This window comes from Diabrotica virgifera, chromosome 7 (assembly GCF_917563875.1).
Source record: "Diabrotica virgifera virgifera chromosome 7, PGI_DIABVI_V3a".
NCBI classification, from domain to species: domain Eukaryota; kingdom Metazoa; phylum Arthropoda; class Insecta; order Coleoptera; family Chrysomelidae; genus Diabrotica; species Diabrotica virgifera.
The window spans coordinates 102,632,897-102,652,507 of NC_065449.1; the positions used below are offsets into that span (position 1 = coordinate 102,632,897).

At 29.4% G+C, this 19,611-nt stretch overlaps 1 protein-coding gene across 1 annotated transcript; it reads left to right on the top strand.

Annotated features, from left to right (window-relative positions):
* The first annotated feature begins 124 nt into the window (after positions 1–124).
* Positions 125–19,125, top strand: LOC114340327 (evolutionarily conserved signaling intermediate in Toll pathway, mitochondrial). Its single transcript, XM_028291066.1, has 3 exons — positions 125–665; positions 721–1,158; positions 18,636–19,125. Exons 1-3 carry the CDS (start codon positions 329–331, stop codon positions 19,019–19,021), a joined length of 1,161 nt encoding a protein of 386 aa, XP_028146867.1. The 5' UTR covers positions 125–328; the 3' UTR covers positions 19,022–19,125.
* Positions 19,126–19,611: the final 486 nt, after the last annotated feature.

Sequence of the window (19,611 nt, forward strand, 5' to 3'; positions counted from 1 at the left end):
AGGATGGTTTTCGGTGTTCTTCTTTTTCAATTGTAAATACAAAACATCTACGTAGTTTAACTACATTGGCACATCCTGTAACACCTTATTGGTAATAAAATAAGTTTAATAAATACATACATAAATATAACCCAAATTGGTTCTAAAATATCCATAAAAAGTAGTATTAAAAAGAAATCATACTGAAGATAAACTGTTAGAGCCAAATCCAAAAAAGAAGAAAATGAAATAAGAGTTAGAATTAGGTTAGCCGACAGTTGTCAATAGGTTAAATACGATTTTCTAAATGGTGCTATTTTTTAAATTATCTGGCGGTATTTAATTTGAAATGTTTTTAAAGAAAATTTTACGATATGGTTCAGTCATCTCAAGGTGTAAACAGATCTCCATTAACAACAATTGCCCCAGATCTTTTCAACTTTCTGCTAATAGATATGAAGAACAGAAAGATAAAAAGTCTTTAGTTCTTAAAGATACTTTTGAAAACATACAAAATAAAAACAAAAATTCATATCTTGAAATGGTAAAGATTTTCGTGAGCAGAGATCATATTTATCGAAGGGGCCATGTAGAATTTATTTACTCAGCTTTGAAAAATATGGAAGAATTTGGTGTTAATAAAGATTTAGAAGTTTACAAAGCCTTATTAGATATATTACCTAAAGGTACTTAACAGGTATTAGCGTATGAATTGAATAATATGTTATATTTAATTTCTAGGAAAGTTTATTCCTCAAAATATGATCCAAGCTGAATTTATGCATTATCCCAAGCAACAACAATGTGCTATCGATCTTCTGGAACAAATGGAGGATAATGGCGTTATGCCCGACATTGAAATGGAAAGTTTGTTACTAAATATTTATGGAAAAAGAGGTTATCCTCTTAGAAAATACTGGAGGATGATGTACTGGATGCCTAAATTTAAAAATCTATCTCCTTGGCCTGTACCCGATCCGTTACCTAAAGACACTTTTGATTTAGCCAAGTATGCGATTGAAAGGATTAGTAGTGTTGATGTGAACTCTGTTGTTAGTGTATACCAAACTGTGGATATTCCAGATTCAATAGATGATACCTGGATTGTTAGTGCACAAAGTAAAATACAAAGAAGGTTGCTTAGTGAACATAAGATAGAGAAACCAATTTTTGTAGAAGGTAATAAGCACTACTTATAATGTAAAACCCTTAGAGATATCTACAAATTTTCCTAAAACTCAAATTGCAAAACGCAGCCAATTGATACATTGGCTGCGTTACAAGATAAATAGACCTCATATTTCACTAACAGTTGGGTGCGTTGACTTTGTTGTAATGCACAGTGGCAAATGTTCACTACAGGACATAATATGTAACGCACTCAACGTAAGTTTATAATTATATCTAAAACTTTGTCATAATGTACTGTGGTAAAGGTTCACTAAGGGATATATATGCCTCGTAATGCACTCAAATTAAGTTTATAAATATCTCTAGATGCAGCCAATGTGTTAACAATCACAACTGCATTAAACTCAATATGAGTTATAGCATTCAGTTATTCAATAATTTTATTAACAGTTTTTTTTGTAAACAACAGACAAGCTCAGACTGACCCTCCAGCCCAGCCTTTTGCATTCGTTAGAATCTATACATAAGTATGTACATACAAAATGGAAAACCTCTTATACCCGTAGGTGTCGAGGGGCATCTATACATTAAAAAATTAAAAGCTGAAAAACTTTCTCAACCTTTACCCAAAGATTGTTTGCTTTGAGAGAGTTTGATTGATTTATTGCTGCAGATATCGATTGAGTATAATGTTTTTGCAAAATACAACTTGTATCAGATATCAGATAATTAAAGGCCAACACACAGCTCGAAAATGACTTCAAGGGTTTCGTGTTAATAGCTTAGATCTGACGTGTGGTGTCCTTGAAGACCATTCTTACGATTTGGGCACCTTTCATCAGTATCAATATCCGCTGTTTCTGTTACACAAGAGTGTCACAGACCAAAATTGGTCTAAAATATACGTGTGCAGCTTTCTTCGTTCCTTAACTACATTAAACATACCTATGAGGCCCCTAGGACACATGGGGTGTAAGTGCCAAGTTTTGAGAAAACTTTGTTCAAAGTTCTAGACAAATTTAACCCGGGAGCACTAGTGCTGTTAGAAAAATCTAACATTTTATCCTTTTCCATGATAACTTGAAGAAAAATTTTACAACATAATTTTCCACTCGCAAGTTGGAAATTATGTTCTACTCGCAAGTGTCTCGAGGAAGATCTTTATCTTATTTTCAATGAAAACTTTTCGTTTATAAATTCGCAAAAGTGTGTGTGTTATTGCGTTGCCGCTCCTGAAATATCTAGAGGCCACCTAGCGATGGATTCCCATGTAGTTTTGTCTTCTGAATCCAAATTTGAAAACGACATTTCGCTATCTCTAACCATCTTCGAGATATCTGACCTCAAAGTCGTCATTGTGACGTCACAAGCCTCCTTTAAATTGTCATTGTCTTCCGACATAAAAACGTCAACTCTACTTTGATTTCGTTTGATGCAGCTAAACGTCAACATAAAATTGAAATGATAAACAAATTTGATTTATTTATGTTAATGTAATGTTAAATTACAGTTCACTATTTTCAAGGAAAACTGTTTATTTTGTATTTATTTATTTTTATTAGATATCAAATCTATATTATACAAGGTATGTTATATATGAATGAATGTTATATATTTGGTACAGTTTATCTTCCTCCTAATTCAGCCTTAATATCCTATGAGAATCATTGTATCAGTATAGAATCTGTCTGTAACAATTTTCCTGAACACAAGTTCATTCTAACAGGAGACTACAATCTGCCAAATAGCGAATGGTACCATGATAAAAGAGGTGTCTTTAGTAATAATAGTAACACTGCTACTGATACTTTAGTTGATACTTTTGCATTTTATAACCTATTTCAGCTTAATCACATCACAAATTGCAACGGAGTTTTACTTGACCTGGTTTTTGCTAATGATAATGAAAATGTAACAGTTGAAATTGCTAATGATTATTTATTGCCTTGTGATCGTTATCATCCTGCGTTATCTATTTCTTTAGCTATTAAAGATAATATGCCTGAGCTTCAATATGATAGTTTTGCCTTCAATTTTAGGAGAGGAGACTATGTTGCTCTTAATATGTATCTTGCTAGTATCTCCTGGGAGAATGTTTTAGGTATTTGCAGTGATATTAACGAGGCCACGGAACTGTTCTACTCCATATTGCAGTTTGGCATCCATTGTTCAATACCACGTGTAAGATTAAAAAATCCCAAATTTCCTCGTTGGATGACTAATGACCTAAAATCATTAATATTTAGGAAAAAAATTGCTCATAAGATATATAAACAAACAAATTCTTGGGACGATTATCTACTTTTCTCTTCCTTGAGAACCACATGCAAAGAATTAAGCAGGTCATGTCATGATATTTATATAAGTCAAACTGAATCTAGAATTAGTTCAAACGTAAAGCACTTTTGGAAGTTTGTTAACAGCAGATGCAAAAATAATGGTCTACCAAACACTATGTTTCTTGGAAACACAGTGCTTAATAATGGTGCGGATATTGTTAATAATTTTGCGCAATGCTTTCAAAATATTTACAGAGTAAATGATGATTTAATACAGCCCACCTTAGAATATGAAAAAACAGAGTCTGAATTCTTGTAATGTATCTATTGAAATCATATTTGAAAAATTAGCCAATTTAGACATTTTTAAAGGCTCTGGACCTGATGGAATTCCACCCATACTATTAAAAAATTGTAGATGTACTTTAACCCGTCCCTTATATTTTCTGTTTTCTCATTCACTTGATTCAGGTATTTGTCCAAGTTTGTGGAAATCTAGTTTTATTGTTCCTATTCATAAATCAGGTGACAGGAGTAATATAGCTAACTACAGACCAATAAGCATTCTTTCTTCTATTCCTAAAATTCTAGAGAGTATAATATGCGACTCTATTAAAACACCTTTATGCAATGTACTAATTGAAGAGCAACATGGTTTTCTTTCAGGTAGATCAACTTCTACAAATCTTTTACTTTTCACGCAATACATATCTGATGCTTTGGAAAGGAGACTACAGGTGGATGCTATTTATACAGATTTCTCCAAAGCTTTTGACACTGTGAATCATAAATTGTTGTGTAACAAGCTTAATGCTATTGGATTTACGGGCAATCTGTATAACTGGTTATGTAGTTACCTAACTAGCAGAATACAACTTGTTAAAATTAAACACTTTCAATCTAGTGAAATTTCCGTAACATCTGGTGTTCCACAAGGAAGCCACTTAGGGCCTTTCCTTTTTAATATATTTGTTAATGACATTAAATCTCAAATTAACTCTAAATTTCTGCTATTTGCTGATGATTTAAAAATCTATAGAATTATCGAATCCGTCTTAGATTGTGAAAAACTTCAAGATGATATTAACAAAATTATGGCATGGTGCAATTGGAACCAAATGAGCATTAATGTTGGAAAATGTCACTTTATTAGTTTCTGTAGAAGAATTAACAACCTCTTTTATAATTACAAATTAGCTGAAGAACCACTGAAGGCTGTATCAACTGTAAGAGATCTAGGTGTTCAATTAGATTCCAAACTAAATTTTTGCGCTCATTTTGATTATGTGAATAACCAGGCATTTAAAATGTTAGGCTTCATTATTAGAACTTCTAGATGTTTGCATAACATTAGTTCCATCAGACTCATTTACATTTCCCTAGTTAGATCTGTTCTTGAGTATTGCTCAGTTGTTTGGTCACCCACTTATGAAGTCCATATAGCCAAGCTTGAAAAAGTCCAAAATAAATTCATTAGGTACTTGAGTTTTAAATTACACAAACCTTTAAGTGACCATTCCTACTCAGAAATTAGAAATAAATTAAACCTTCCTAGGCTATCTTCCAGACGGATGTATGCTGATGTTTTGTTTCTTCATAAAATACTGAATTCAAAAATTAATTGCAATGATTTACTGTCTCTAATTGACTTTAATGTTCCCTCTAGAGTTACTAGAACATCCCAAAATTTTGCAATTAAATTTCATCGCTGCAACTTTGGTAGGCATTCTCCGCTGAGTAGAATCATTCTAAATGGAAATAGAATAGACCTGGATTTGTTGCTGTGCGCTTCGGAAAATGTTTGTAGACAGTGTTTAAAAAAAAATTTGTAATCTTATGTGATTTATATTTGTTATTTACTTTGTATTATTTTAATATTTGTTTTTTCTATATAGCTACATCGCCAATTTTTGTCATACATATTTACTATATCTTTATATTTATTGTATCACTAGATAATTATAATATTTTGTGTATATATTAAATTGGGTGGTACCCCGTTAATAAATAAATAAATAAATAAATAAAAGTATGTCAAAAAATATGAAGTTCAATCAAGATTAAAGTATCTTTATTTTTCACAATATTGAAAAGTGTAATTATAAAAAGTTGTTTGGAGTTAAAAACTATGTTCTAATATGCAATTACTTGTACATCCTTCTAAAGATAAAAAAAATATTTGAAAATTTTTCTCAAATTACGGATAGGTAGCAATATCATTTTGATTCATAACTCTTTTATTATTCATTTTACGAAGAAAAGTTATTCTTCATAAAAAGATCTGCATGGTCTAAAATGTAAGATGCAATCATCATATATCAAATTTTATCAATTTTATTCGAGGTATGTCAAAAAATATGTATTTCACTCGAGAGTAGAGTACCTTTATAGTTCACAATATTTAAATTAGGATATAATTGCATATTAAAACATAGCATTTAATACTAAACAACTTTTCATAATAGAAATTTTCCATATTATGAATTTAAATACGTAAATATACAAAGTTTTCCTTATGATAATGCTCGCATTTTCAGCTTGTTTTAATTTTTTTTATGGAATTTATGGCTTTGATGAGAACCAATTAGCTTTAAAATTATTAGAAATAAATATTCCTAGCATGTTTTCAATGACCTGTCATTTTTGATCATGTTATTGTTAGCTTATGTAGAAAGTTTGAAGCCACCATGTTTTCTAAGTGTTTGGGAGTCCATTTTTGTATTTAACCCTATTTCCTAAAAATTGTCACTTACACTTCTTGTGTTCTAGGGGCCTCATATAAGATTTTCTCGCCCCAGAATAATACACAACAAAGTCAGTGAGAACAACAAACAGCGCCCTTACACTTTTGGTATTGTAATTTGGTATTTGTGTATTTTGGTACAGGTTTTGTAGTAAAATAATCTAAAATAAAAAGAAGCATCGGAAGAAGACGAATTTCATGGCTGAAGAACCTGAGAGAATGGTTTGGATGCAGCTCAAAACAACTATTTAGAGCTACTGCCTCAAAAATTAAAATAGCTAAGATGATTGTCAACCTCCGTAGCGGATATGGCACCTGAAGAAGAAGAAGTAAAATAATAAGCGCCAACTAATATTATATTATATTTACGCACAACAAGCCATTAACACCTAGGGCAATTTTATAAAACATAATCATAAAATTAACTAATTAAAATTATTTTAAACAAAACTCAAACTTAACAATACAGGGTGATTGATTAGTAGGGTAAAGCTCAATAGCTCCGCTATAGTAATAGATAGCAATAAAAGTTAATAACAAAAACTTTAGCCACCTTTGAGCTTCACATTACAAAATTAGTTAGAATGTTACAGGGTGTTCGATAACACAGTGGCAGACCAAACTTATGTTTTTTTAAATGGAACACCCTATATTTTATTTTAAATTCGAAATCCTGTTAACTTCTCCATCACAAAAATATAAAGGTTTGTTATGTTATACAGGGTATTTATAAAGTTATAACCAATTTTATATGAAAATCATAACAAGTTCAACTCCCTGTATAAATAAAAATAAGCAGAACAACAATGGTTTATTAATGCAATATTTTTTAACGTATTGTCAAAATTTTCAAGAATGGTCGATATTGCTAATTTTCTTTATATCAAATACAGAGTGAGTCAAAACGCAAGTACATTATTTTCTCAGTAATTTTAAATGGAACACCCTGTATTTTATATCACTATTGAAAAGTACCATTACCGTACTTTAATTTTTAGATAACATTCCCTGTGTCTAAATTTATTAGTTTTCGAGATATTTTCATTTTTCAATGGACCAGTAGCGTGGCCACCCAATCACCAGAATTTAATAAACTGGACTGATTTTTTTGGGGTTACGTTAATAATGAAGTTTATAAAATACCTCCAACAACAAGGGATGAGATGAAAAATAGAATACAAGGTGTATTTCGATGTGTTAATTTACAAATGCTCCGTAGAGTAAGTAGCTCATTCAATGATCGTTTTTAGGCGTACATAAATGTGTTAGGAGATAATTTTGAACACCTTATGTAATTAAATATTAAAAATATTTTATTAAAAGTAGCTTCTAATTTTTTCAAACATGTTTTTTTGCAAAATGTATTACTGATAAATTATGTTTCGTTCTTTATTTGTTACATTGTTACATTTACATACAACAGTAGTCTTTAATTGTCTTCACAAAAATATTGTATTTTGTGAAATGTAATTGTGTGTGTTTTTTTGTAAAATTTATTACTAATTTTCTTTGTTTATTTGTTGCATTTACATAAAGAGATAGTTTTTAATTGTTTCAAAAATGTTGCATGTAGTGGTTGTGTGTTTGTTTGTAAAATGTATTACTAATAAATTATTTTTATTTCTTTATTTGCTACAGTGTTACATTGATTACCTGATTGATAATCGGTAATCTTTAATTGTCAATTCAGTCATGGCTTACTTAAAATTTAGATAAATTTAAAAACCTAAAATAATTTGCTCTGAAAAATGAAAATATCTCGAAAACTAATAAATTTGGGCATAGGGAATGTTATATAAAAATTAAAGTACGTTAATGTTACTTTTCAATAATGATATAAAATACAGGGTGTTCCATTTAGCATTACTGAGAAAATAATGTACTTGCCTTTTTACTCACCCTGTATTTGATATAAAGAAAATTAGCAATATCAATAATTCTTAAAAATTTTGACAATAAATAAAAAAATATGGCATTAATAAACCATTGCTGTTGTGCTTATTTTTATTTATTCAGGGAATTGAACTTGTTACGATTTTCATACAAAATTGGTTATAACTTTGTAAATACCCTGTATAACATTACAAACCTTTATATTTTTGTGATGGAGAAGTTAACAGGATTTCGAATATAAAATAAAATAAAGGGTGTTCTATTTGAAAAAACATAAGTTAGGTCTACCACTGTGTTATTAAACACCCTGTAACATTCTAACTAATTTTGTAATGTGAAGCTCAAAGGTGGCTAAAATTTTTGTTATTAACTTTTATTGCTATCTATTACTATAGCGGAGCTATTGAGCTTTACCCTACTAATCAATCACCCTGTATACAGTTGAATTCATGATTCTTTACCCGTGCGTCATCATTTAAAGCATACGAAATAGGTCAAAAGTCTATTCCATGCAACAGCAAGTCACAAAAAGTGGCTACTGCTCCGATCACAGATTATATTAAAGAATTTGACGTTATCAAATAAATAGAATTAGGGGAGTGCATATAGATTTTCACTTCGGAAAAAATCAAACAAGATAGAACTTTTTGTAATTTCATTAAGAAATGTTTAATAAACAACATATCAAAAAGTTCTACTCGAGAAGTGGGTGCTTCGTTTTTTATTAAACAAATGAACTACGAAATTAGATGTTTTTTAAATAACTCCGAAAATATAAATTTTAGAAAAAAACTGACTCAACCATTGAAAAATTCAGAAAATTTTACAAAAAAACCTTATACACACACCGGCAAAATTAGCCGAACACCTTAAAAATGGGACATGTTTGATGTCACGAATTTCCTAAACCAGTGGTCCGATTTGAGTGATTTTTTTAGTATGTTATAGCCTTATTATTTAAGAATATCGTTTTAATAATATTGTTGCTAGACAGCTAAATATCATTTTATACCGGGTGTAACAATAATACTGTTTTTTTCTTAAAGTTTGGAACACCCTGTGGACTATTCTAGCATATAAAAAATATTGAAATTAAAACTCAATTATAACCTTAGGCTTTCTTAACATTTTCTTTTTTGATTAATTTGCTTATGTTGGAAAATAAAAAAGTTATGGGCTTTAACAACTAGCCATGTTTTTCATCGATAAATCGTCATAGTAGGGGTGTCCTAGATTTTAACAATATTTCAGATAATTTCAAATATCTTAAAATTATTCCACTGTAATATATTTAAATATATTAGTAAACAATCAAGCATGCCGAATGTTTAAGTAGTCTTGTAAACAAAACTTACACATGTAGGTATTAGTGCAAGATTGCATTTCTGTATATTATTATTGAAATAATAATCTTGACATACATATACGAAAGTATTACAAACATAGGTAATCAATAAGTATTCATACAGAAATATTTAGGGCAGTCTAACAGTCTAATATTGGGGTTACTTTAGAGAGTGCCACCTCGAAGAGAGGACGTTTCATTCCATCGTCAACTGGGTACTATTCACGAGTATTAAATGTACCTATAATAATAAAGTATTAATGGGAAATATAGTGTCTTCCAGTTAATCACCCCATCGTTAGGGTAGCAAAAACGCGTTACCACCATATGGCGACCTGAGAGACGAACTGGACTTCTGAACCAGCAACAGCAACAAGAAAGATGGCAACAAAAAACTGGAAGAAAAGACAGAAAATTTGGGGTAAAGTACAAATCCTCTTATAAAATAGCATTATTAGCTGCAATATGGAGCTGGAGAGGCCAACCATACGAGAAATGGTAGACGTCGGCAGGAACAGCTTTGGGGACATGGGACCACGCCCAGCGTCAAGGAAAATGGACCATAGTGGACAATAATTGTGTGTGAATTCGTGAGTAACTTTTAATAAGCTATTTTTTTATATTGCATACAGTCTCACAGATTAATCTCACAGATAAGAATAATTTTTTTTGATTAAGTAAATAAAACGTAAAAATATAGATAATCTTTTTGAGAAGTATTAACTTTTTAATTGAATACAACAATTATCAAACTAGGTGAAGTTTTCATAATTTTTATTAATTTTTAAGTATATAATATAAAGAATCTAATATATTCAATAAGTTAGTTGATATCTATTTTTGACTATAGTATCGATATTAAGTTTTATTTTTAAGGAAAGATACGAATTTTTGCAATTCTTAATAGATTATATTTTTAACTATGATTATCAATTTTTTGCTATTTAAACACTTTTATTTTGCGTAAGGTAAGGTATATTTACCTATTCTCAAATGTTGATATTGACCGTGAACAGAAACAAAAGAATGTGCTGAGACGTCATAATATACGATTTAAATGGACTATTTATAGTACTATATGTACACTAAGAAATTATGTAATAGGAAGATTTTATGGAATTACGATGAATTAGAATATTTTTGAGAATATAATGGAAGAAATATTATTATTATTTGAATTATATAATATAAGATAAGAAAAGAAATACTTTGAGACGTTGGAACAAAATACAGGACTTACGAGACGGAAATGTCTAAATAATTAATATGGAAATTTTTGTTGAAAATAATGCACTCAACATTTTTAAAGAACTTTTATGATAAATATGATAATTACAAAGAACTGAATCCTAAAAAGGGAAAATAAAAAATGAATATGGAAGAGAAGTTTGATTTTTTTATATACAAGGACTATCCCATATATAGGGACTAACGATGAAGAATTTTTTTTATACGAAAAGAGGATACAGGCTAAGGAAATATGTCCTGGAAACTAATCTGATACAAGAATAAAGACAAAACAAGTCATAATGAAAATGAAGTGACAATGAAGAATAAGTTATCTGAAAAATAGAATATTTAAAGAGAATATTTTATACTGCTACAAACAGTATATATTGAGTATGATATAAATATACTTTTAAATTTCTATAATATAATATAATATAACTTTAAATTCTTATAATATAAATATATTTTGATTGAAAACATAAGATAAGTCATGTAAGACTGTATCTCAATTAGAGAAATAGAGACTATTTTTTATGACGTAAAAGTGACTATTCGTGCGAAGAAACTGAACTTATATTTAATTAGTGTCAAAAAAAAGATAAACTATTTTTAGCTATTGTAAGTTTTTCTCGTTCGTAATTTTTATGTAAATATTTTGTGGGTACCCGGGCCCAGAAACAGATTTAGAATTAGGATTTAAATTTTTCCTTATGGTCAGGGGATTTTAATCGATTTTTTTTTAACAGAATATAGTCTATTTTTATTAACACTTTCTTTCGGATTTTTTTTTTCTCATAATTGAATGCTTGAAGTTTTTTGATACCGATAAAGATCGTTTGATACGATTAAGATCGTTGATTTTAACTTTTTTTAATATCGGTCGAATTCTAATATAAATATGATTTTTAAATGTTTTATGATGATTAATTAATGAGATAACTGATTTTTTTAATATATTAAAAGCATAATTAATATGAGACAATCTAGACAAAACAAAAAAAAACACACTCTTGTCAAGAAAACTGGTACAAAATGAATATCAGAAGATTTTAGCATACCCAATTTTTGTTTTGAAGTAATCCTATTCTCAACTAAGGGTGAGCAGTAGGTTCAAATAGGAATTTAGGGATGCGAGACGTAGAAGAAGATTTTTAAGCGCACAACTATCCATTTTGTCTTTTTGGAACAAACCTTCTCATGACTAAGGACGTGCAAAAGGACCGGAAGCAAATTCAAGGGTTTAAAGCTGCGGAAAAACTACCCACCGAGTAGGTAAGGGTAAGAGAAGAAGAATTTATGAAGTAAATGATATATAAATGAAGAATTATGAAAAATGATGAATATATATGAAAAAAGATATATATGAAATATAAAGTAAGTGAAAAATAAAATAATGAAGAAATATGAAGAAGAAGATTTATGTTTAATAGTACACTATGAAGAAAGTACTAATAAAGAAAATGAAGAAATATGTAATTATTGTGAAGTACCAGACAAGAAGAATAAAAAAAGAGTGAATTTCTAATAGAAGAATATGTAAAAATTTGAGAACATCAAAATATTTGTCTTGTAAATGTCTAGTAACAGAGTAATTTAAATTTTAAGAGTTTAAGTTGTAAATTTCTTTTTAAACCTTTGAGTTAAAGTAAAATTTAAAATATAATTTCTCATGTTTGATGACTATTTTTTTAATTGTGTAATAAGTTGTATATTTGTATATTTTGTATAAATTTGTATTTTTCTGTAAATTCAGTTGATGATGATGACACGAAAAAAATTCCTCTCTTTCAAAAGGGAGAGAGAAAAGGCACAGTAAATTGCAGAGTAATTTTTTTTCTTTAGGAACGGCGGTGTCCTAGATTTTAACAATATTTCAGATAATTTCAAATATCTTAAAATTATTCCACTGTAATATATTTAAATATATTAGTAAACAATCAAGCATGCCGAATGTTTAAGTAGTCTTGTAAACAAAACTTACACATGTAGGTGTAGGTATTAGTGCAAGATTGCATTTCTGTATATTATTATTGAAATAATAATCTTGACATACATATACGAAAGTATTACAAACATAGGTAATCAATAAGTATTCATACAGAAATATTTAGGGCAGTCTAACAGTCTAATATTGGGGTTACTTTAGAGAGTGCCACCTCGAAGAGAGGACGTTTCATTCCATCGTCAACTGGGTACTATTAACGAGTATTAAATGTACCTATAATAATAAAGTATTAATGGGAAATATAGTGTCTTCCAGTTAATCACCCCATCGTTAGGGTAGCAAAAACGCGTTACCACCATAGGGGGAGGAAAGTATGCTAAATTTGCAGTTACTCGAGCGTTATGGGGACCTATTGAATTGTGAATAGTATGTGTTCAAACCAGAAAAAGGTTAAGTTAAGTTTTCCATATAGTGGGTGACTTTTCATTTTTTAATTTATTTTCCATTTAAAACAATCGTTTTTTTTTCAATTATAGCGTGATCCATCCATAATTCGAAAAAATGTGTCGAATAAAAGTTGCTTATTTTTACGTAAAGAATCCAAATCTGCAATAAAAATTGGGGGCTCCTATTTAAGATTTTAAATTAAATCCCCCACCCCACCTCCGTGGGGGGACGTGTTTGGTGCCATTCGATAGATTTTTGAAAAATATTGAATACATGTATTTTGCAGTTTTTCGATCTGATGTTCAGCTAGTTCAGCTGAAATCCACGGAAGGTCGTCATTGTGACATGGCTTACATCGCTTATTAATTTATTTATTTAATACATCTATTGAATTACTTTAGGATTGTTTATTAAACTAAGCAGATAATGATGATAGGGGAGCCCAAGCGGGGATTTTTTCAGTTACTCGAGTGCGTCAGATTATCACATGGGGGAAACCTTGTACCCTGTAAATGTACCTATACCATATATTGGTTCTTAACACCGGGGAATTCACCAAGGGGGACCGAAAAAAATCTATTCTTAGAAAAACTCGAAATCGTCAGATTAAGATAAGGTAAGTTAAGTACATGCAAAATAGTGTATATTTAAAAAATCTGACGATTTGAACTGGGCGTAAGAAAATGGGTGAGTCACAAAAAACTGAAAAATACGTGTTCAATATTTTTCAAAAATTTATCGAATACATAATACTAAACATGTCACCCACGGAGAGGGGTGGGGAGTAAATTAAAAATTTTAAATACGATATTTCGCGAAGTGAACATCAGGTCGTAAAACTGCAAAATACACGTATTCAATATTTTTCAAAAATCTATCGAATGGCACCAAACACGTCCCCCACGGAAGTGGGGTGGGCGGTTACTTTAAAATCTTAAATAGGAGCCCCCAATTTTTATTGCAGATTTGGATTTTTGACGTAAAAATAAGCAACTTTTATTCGCAACATTTTTTTAAATTATGGATAAATGGTGCTATAATCGGAAAAAAGCGATTGTTTCAAATGGAAAATAAATTAGTAAATGAAAAGTCCCCCAATATATGGAAAACTTAACTTAACCTTTTTCTGGTTTTAGCACATACTATTCACAATCCAATGGGTCCCCATAACGCTCGAGTAACTGCAAATTTAGCATACTTTCCTCCCCTACTAAGAGGATTTATCGATGAAAAACATGGCTAGTTGTTAAAGCTCATAACTTTTTTATTTTCCAACATAAGCAAATGAATCAAAAAAGAAGATGTTAAGAAAGCCTAAGGCTATAATTGAGTTTTAATTTCAATATTTTATATATGCTAGAATAGTCCACAGGGTGTTCCAAACTTTAAGAAAAAACACAGTATTATTGTTACACCCGGTATAAAAAGATATTTAGCTGTCCAGCAATAATATTATTACAACGATATTATTAAATAAGGCTATTACATACTAAAAGAATCACTCAAATCGGACCACTGGTTTAGGAAATTCGTGACATCAAACATGTCCCATTTTTAAGGTGTTCGGCTAATTTTGCCGGTGTGTGTATAAAGAATGTTCTAAAATTAAATCTGTATCTTCTATAATTTTTTATTTATAACGCTAAAGTCACCCTTCTCACAAACATTGGCTTACTGTAAACTAACGTACGGCGAAGTGCATGGTTGGGTTATTTTAATGTAATTCTTTAACTAATGGATCAAATGAAATTTTACAAATTGAATATGAAAGAAGAATAATTAAGCTATCTTATGGTTATAATAGAAAGAAATAAAATGTATGGGTATAAGTACGGTGTGGACGGAAAATGAGCCTTACATGAATTTTGTTTAAAAATTATTTAAAAATGTGTAACTAATACAATTTTTCTTATAAAACTCTCAATTTTGCACAACTTACCTTTCAAGCATCTTGCTAAATGATGTTTAATTCAAAAAAAATCTCAAAAATTTAATTCAAATGATATGACGTCTCAAAAAATGTAATTTTTGAAATCTTCGTAGTTTTATAGAATTACCACCAATTTAAGACGGTATTACTCAAGTTTGAATAGATCTATTAAAGTTTTATAAGTGCTTTTTTAAAGCTTAGGATGTAATCTTTAAAATGCACTAAATTATTTTACTTTAGAAATGAAATAAACTCTTTATTTTAAAGAAAATTAAGAAAGATAACAAAAATGTAATACAAAAACCGAAAATTACGAGCTAAAAAAATGTTTATACAAAGTGATCAAAACTTTTTTCTGTAAAACTTACCTAAAATACATTTAATAATAAGCTTCAACAATAATAAATGTTCAGCAAAAAAAATTTTTTTAGCTCTGATACAGATGTCTGCGTAACTTGAAACCTATTGATAACTTTTTTATTGTCAGTTTTACGAAAAAAAGTATTCTTTATAAAATACTCTGCATCTATATAATATAAGATGCAATCATCAATTATCAAATTTAATTAATGTTATACGAGGTATGTCAAAAAATATGAATTTCACTCAAGAGTAAAGTACCTTTACATTTCACAATATCGAAAATTGTTATTAAGAAAAGTTGTTTAAAATTAAAAAAATTGTTTTAGTGTTCAATTACATCCTTCAAATTAAAATATTGTGAATAATACAGGCACTTAACTCTTAAGAAAAATCCATATTTTTACATACCTCGTATAAAATTAAAAAAGTTTGAAATCTGATGGTTGTATCTTAGATTTTAGACCAGGGAGAGCATTTTATGAAGAATAACTTTTTTTCGTAAAAGTGATAATAAATTAGTTTAAATTAGTTTAGTAATAAATCATAATTGTAATAAAATGATGATGAGTATCCGTAATTTAAGAAAAAATTGAAAACTTTTTTTCGATTAGAATGATGTAATTGTATATTTAGACATAGTTTCTAATTTAAAACAACTTTTCATAATTGCATTTTTTGATAATATGAAATATAAAGGTACTTTACCCTTTAACGAAATTAATATTTTTGACATAACTCGTATAAAATTGATAAAATTTGATATCTGATGGTTGAGTTTTAGATTTTTGACTATCCAGAGCATTTTATGAAGAATAACTTTTTTTCGTAAAATTGATAATAAAAAAGTTTTCCATGTGGTTCCTAGCTACGCAGACACACTGTATAAGAGCTTCTGTATAAGAATGTTTAAATTGCAATGCCATATTCGGATTCAGCATGATCAAAAACAAAATAGAAACATATTTGATCAAAGTAAAATTATGAATTTAACGATATTTTTAAAATTATTTATACAAAACAATTGTTATTGTTTAAACAATTAATAAACAATTAGCGGCCAAATCTGCAAGTAGAACTTTTTACTTTAACATGTATATAAACTAACAAAAGAAGTTTTAGAAAAATATAAGCTTGTTTGAATTTTTCTGAAACAATGCATATTTTAATGTTGTTCTGAAGCTATTTCCTTGTGGCATTTTTATAATAAACTATTTTTAATGGGAATAAGCCACAATTTTACCAAAAAAATGATTTTATTAACGTTTCGAAGCCCAAATCGGGTTTGGTTGTCAAAATACAAAATACTACTAAAATAAACAAAAATGTTGTTGCTAAGTAAAAGAATTCTTCTAATAATTTATTTAATCTGACTCATTTATATTGGCAATTCAGACGTATATTATACTTTTTAAAGTAGAAGACTTCGCCAATATTTATGAGTTGCGTTCCTAGGACGACTTTACTAAAAGATAGTTCATTCGATTACATGAAATCAATCCCAACTCAAGAATATCCGTCACAAAAAAATCATAGCATGTGATCTGTCTTTAAAAAGACAACCAAATGCAACGATAACGGTAAAATTCTCGCGTTAGAGATTCCATAGTAAATCACGAGGGAAAACCAGGAAAAAACCTCATGATACTATCCCGATATCGTAAGTATTTAGTCTTACATTTAATTTACATTTAAAAAACTAATACCAAATTCTGACTTTAATATGTTTAAATTATAAATAATATTAATAATACATAGATATACAATAAGTAATACTAAAATATAAAATTTGTACTAACTCGATATGTTATTGACTTACTAATCGTGGTATTTTCTTTCTATTGACTTCCTCTTTCAGTGTGGGTAACCACATCCTACTGCATTCTACCGAGGAATTTGCGACACAATTGGTTTCATTTAGCATAATTAGAGCCGCTTCTTTGATTTTTCTCTTTTTACTATCTGATTCTTTCAGGACTATACTTGAATCTCTCCACTGAACTCTATGTTCATTCTCCCATGCGTGTTGACATATTTGAGATCTATCAAATTCTCTATTTTTAATATAAGACTGATGTTCACTTATTCTAACGTTTAATGGTCTTGATGTTTCACCTAAATAAAATTGTTCGCATTCACAAGGTATTTTATAAATGCAATTCTTTGTTCTTTCTTGTTCATTGTTAGGTTTAGTTTTAGATAGAATAGATCTCAATGTGTTTTTTGTTTTGAATGTTGTTGAAATGTTGAATTTATTTCCAATTGTTTTAAGTTTCTCGGATAGTCCTTTTATATATGGTATTGATATTTTCCTCGTATTATTTCTTGTGAATGGTGTAGGATCCCGCTCTAAGTTGTTCTGTTCCATTCGATCCAATCTTGATAATTCCTTATTTATAAACGATAAAGGATAATCATTTTTTAAATAAAACAGATGTTAACAATTGTTTTTCTTCTAAAAATGAATTTTCGTTAGAACAAGTAATTTTGGCTCTATCATATAAGGATTTAATGATTCTCTTTTTAACGTTGATGTTATGATTTGATTTGTAATTGAGATATCTGTTGGTGTGTGTTGGTTTTCTATACACTTGAGTCTCATATCCATATATGATTATCGTGATTTACTATGGAATCTCTACCGCGAGAATTTTACCGTCATCGTTGCATTTGGTTGTCTTTTTAAAGACAGTGAGTTGGGATTGATTTCATGTAATCGAATGAACTATCTTTTAGTAAAGTCGTCCCAGGAACGCAACTCATAAATATTGGCGATATCATTTTAAAGTCTTCTACTTTAAAATGTATAATATACGTCTGAATTGCCAATATAAAAGAGTCAGATTAAATAAATTATTAGAAGAATTTTTTTACTTAGCAACAACATTTTTGTTTATTTTAGTAGTATTTTGAATTTTGACAACGAAACCCGATTTGGGCTTCGAAATGTTAATAAAATCATTTTTTTGGTAAAATTGTGGCTTATTCCCATTAAAAATAGTTTAATGCATATTTTCGTTCTAATTGCACTCCCCTAAATGTAAAATGTTTGCCTACTTTGCAGACCTCGAGACATCGTATTTTTCAGGCGGGTTAAAGAAGTTGGAGCAACGCTATGAGAAGTTTATGGAGTTAAAAGGGGACTATGTTGAGAAATAAGCCACTTTTCCAAAATTTTTGTTTTTCTTTGTAGACTAAGTTCTTATTTGACCACCTTAGTACATACATGATCCATGTATAGTTATTATGTTGCATCTTGTTGGTTCTTATAGATAAGAAATACTTATTTCCCGTCAAAACTAGTTAATTATAAAAAATACATTATGTCTAATAACTAATTTTCTTATTTGCAGGTGCTTTTAGAATTTGGATAAAAGGAAACCCTATAAATTATTTTGTATTAAGAGGAGATCCAAAACCAGTTCTATTAGAAGACAAAGATCCTGATGACGTCAGTGATTTAAAAGTATCATTATTTAATATTAAGCCCCCTACAGCCAAACATGTTAAAGTTATTCCTTCAGTTCATGAACAGGAGGATGGTGTGATATTTTCAGTATGTGCAACTGGAACATCTAGTAAAGACTCTTTATTATCCTGGATTAGGCATCTTGAAAAAGATGGTTATCCTAATTTAGGAAAGGTACCTGTTGTATTTAAATTAAAATCAGTTTCTAGGGAAATAGCCAATTTAGAAACAGAGACAGAAGAAGAAAATAAGAAAATAGAAGAAACATAGCATTTGAGAACAAATTTAGTTAAAATAAATTAACATAACGATATGTTTTTGACAGACTTTTTCAAATAAATGGGATGTTCTTTTGGGAGCACCACAGACCTTTGGTTATGCTTATTATTATAAACTAAAATTTAATAATAGTTTCTCTTTGCCTATTTAACGTTCTATTGTTACCTACGGTTTACCAAAGGTACCTACTCAATTTATTTGGGCATTCAAGACAATGCAGCAAAGGAAGCAATTAGTAAATTCTTTCACGGTTTTTGCTCTAAATTTTAAAGAACCGCTTGGATTGACATGAAATTTGGTATACACATGGCTAACAAGCCAAAGAAAAAAAGTGATATTGTGCCGATATGTGCTTTTGCCCCGGGGGTGGTTTTCATCCCCTCTTGGGGGTGAAAAAATATTCGTCCAAAGTAAGTCCGGAAATGGATAAAATGACTAATTTTAAGTAACTTTTTTTCTATAGAGCTTTTTTGCAAAGTCAACACTTTTCGAGTTATTTGCGAGTGAATATGTTCATTTTTCAACAAAATAACTACATTTTTAGACGGTCTTTCGCAAATAACTGAAAAAGTAAGTTTGTC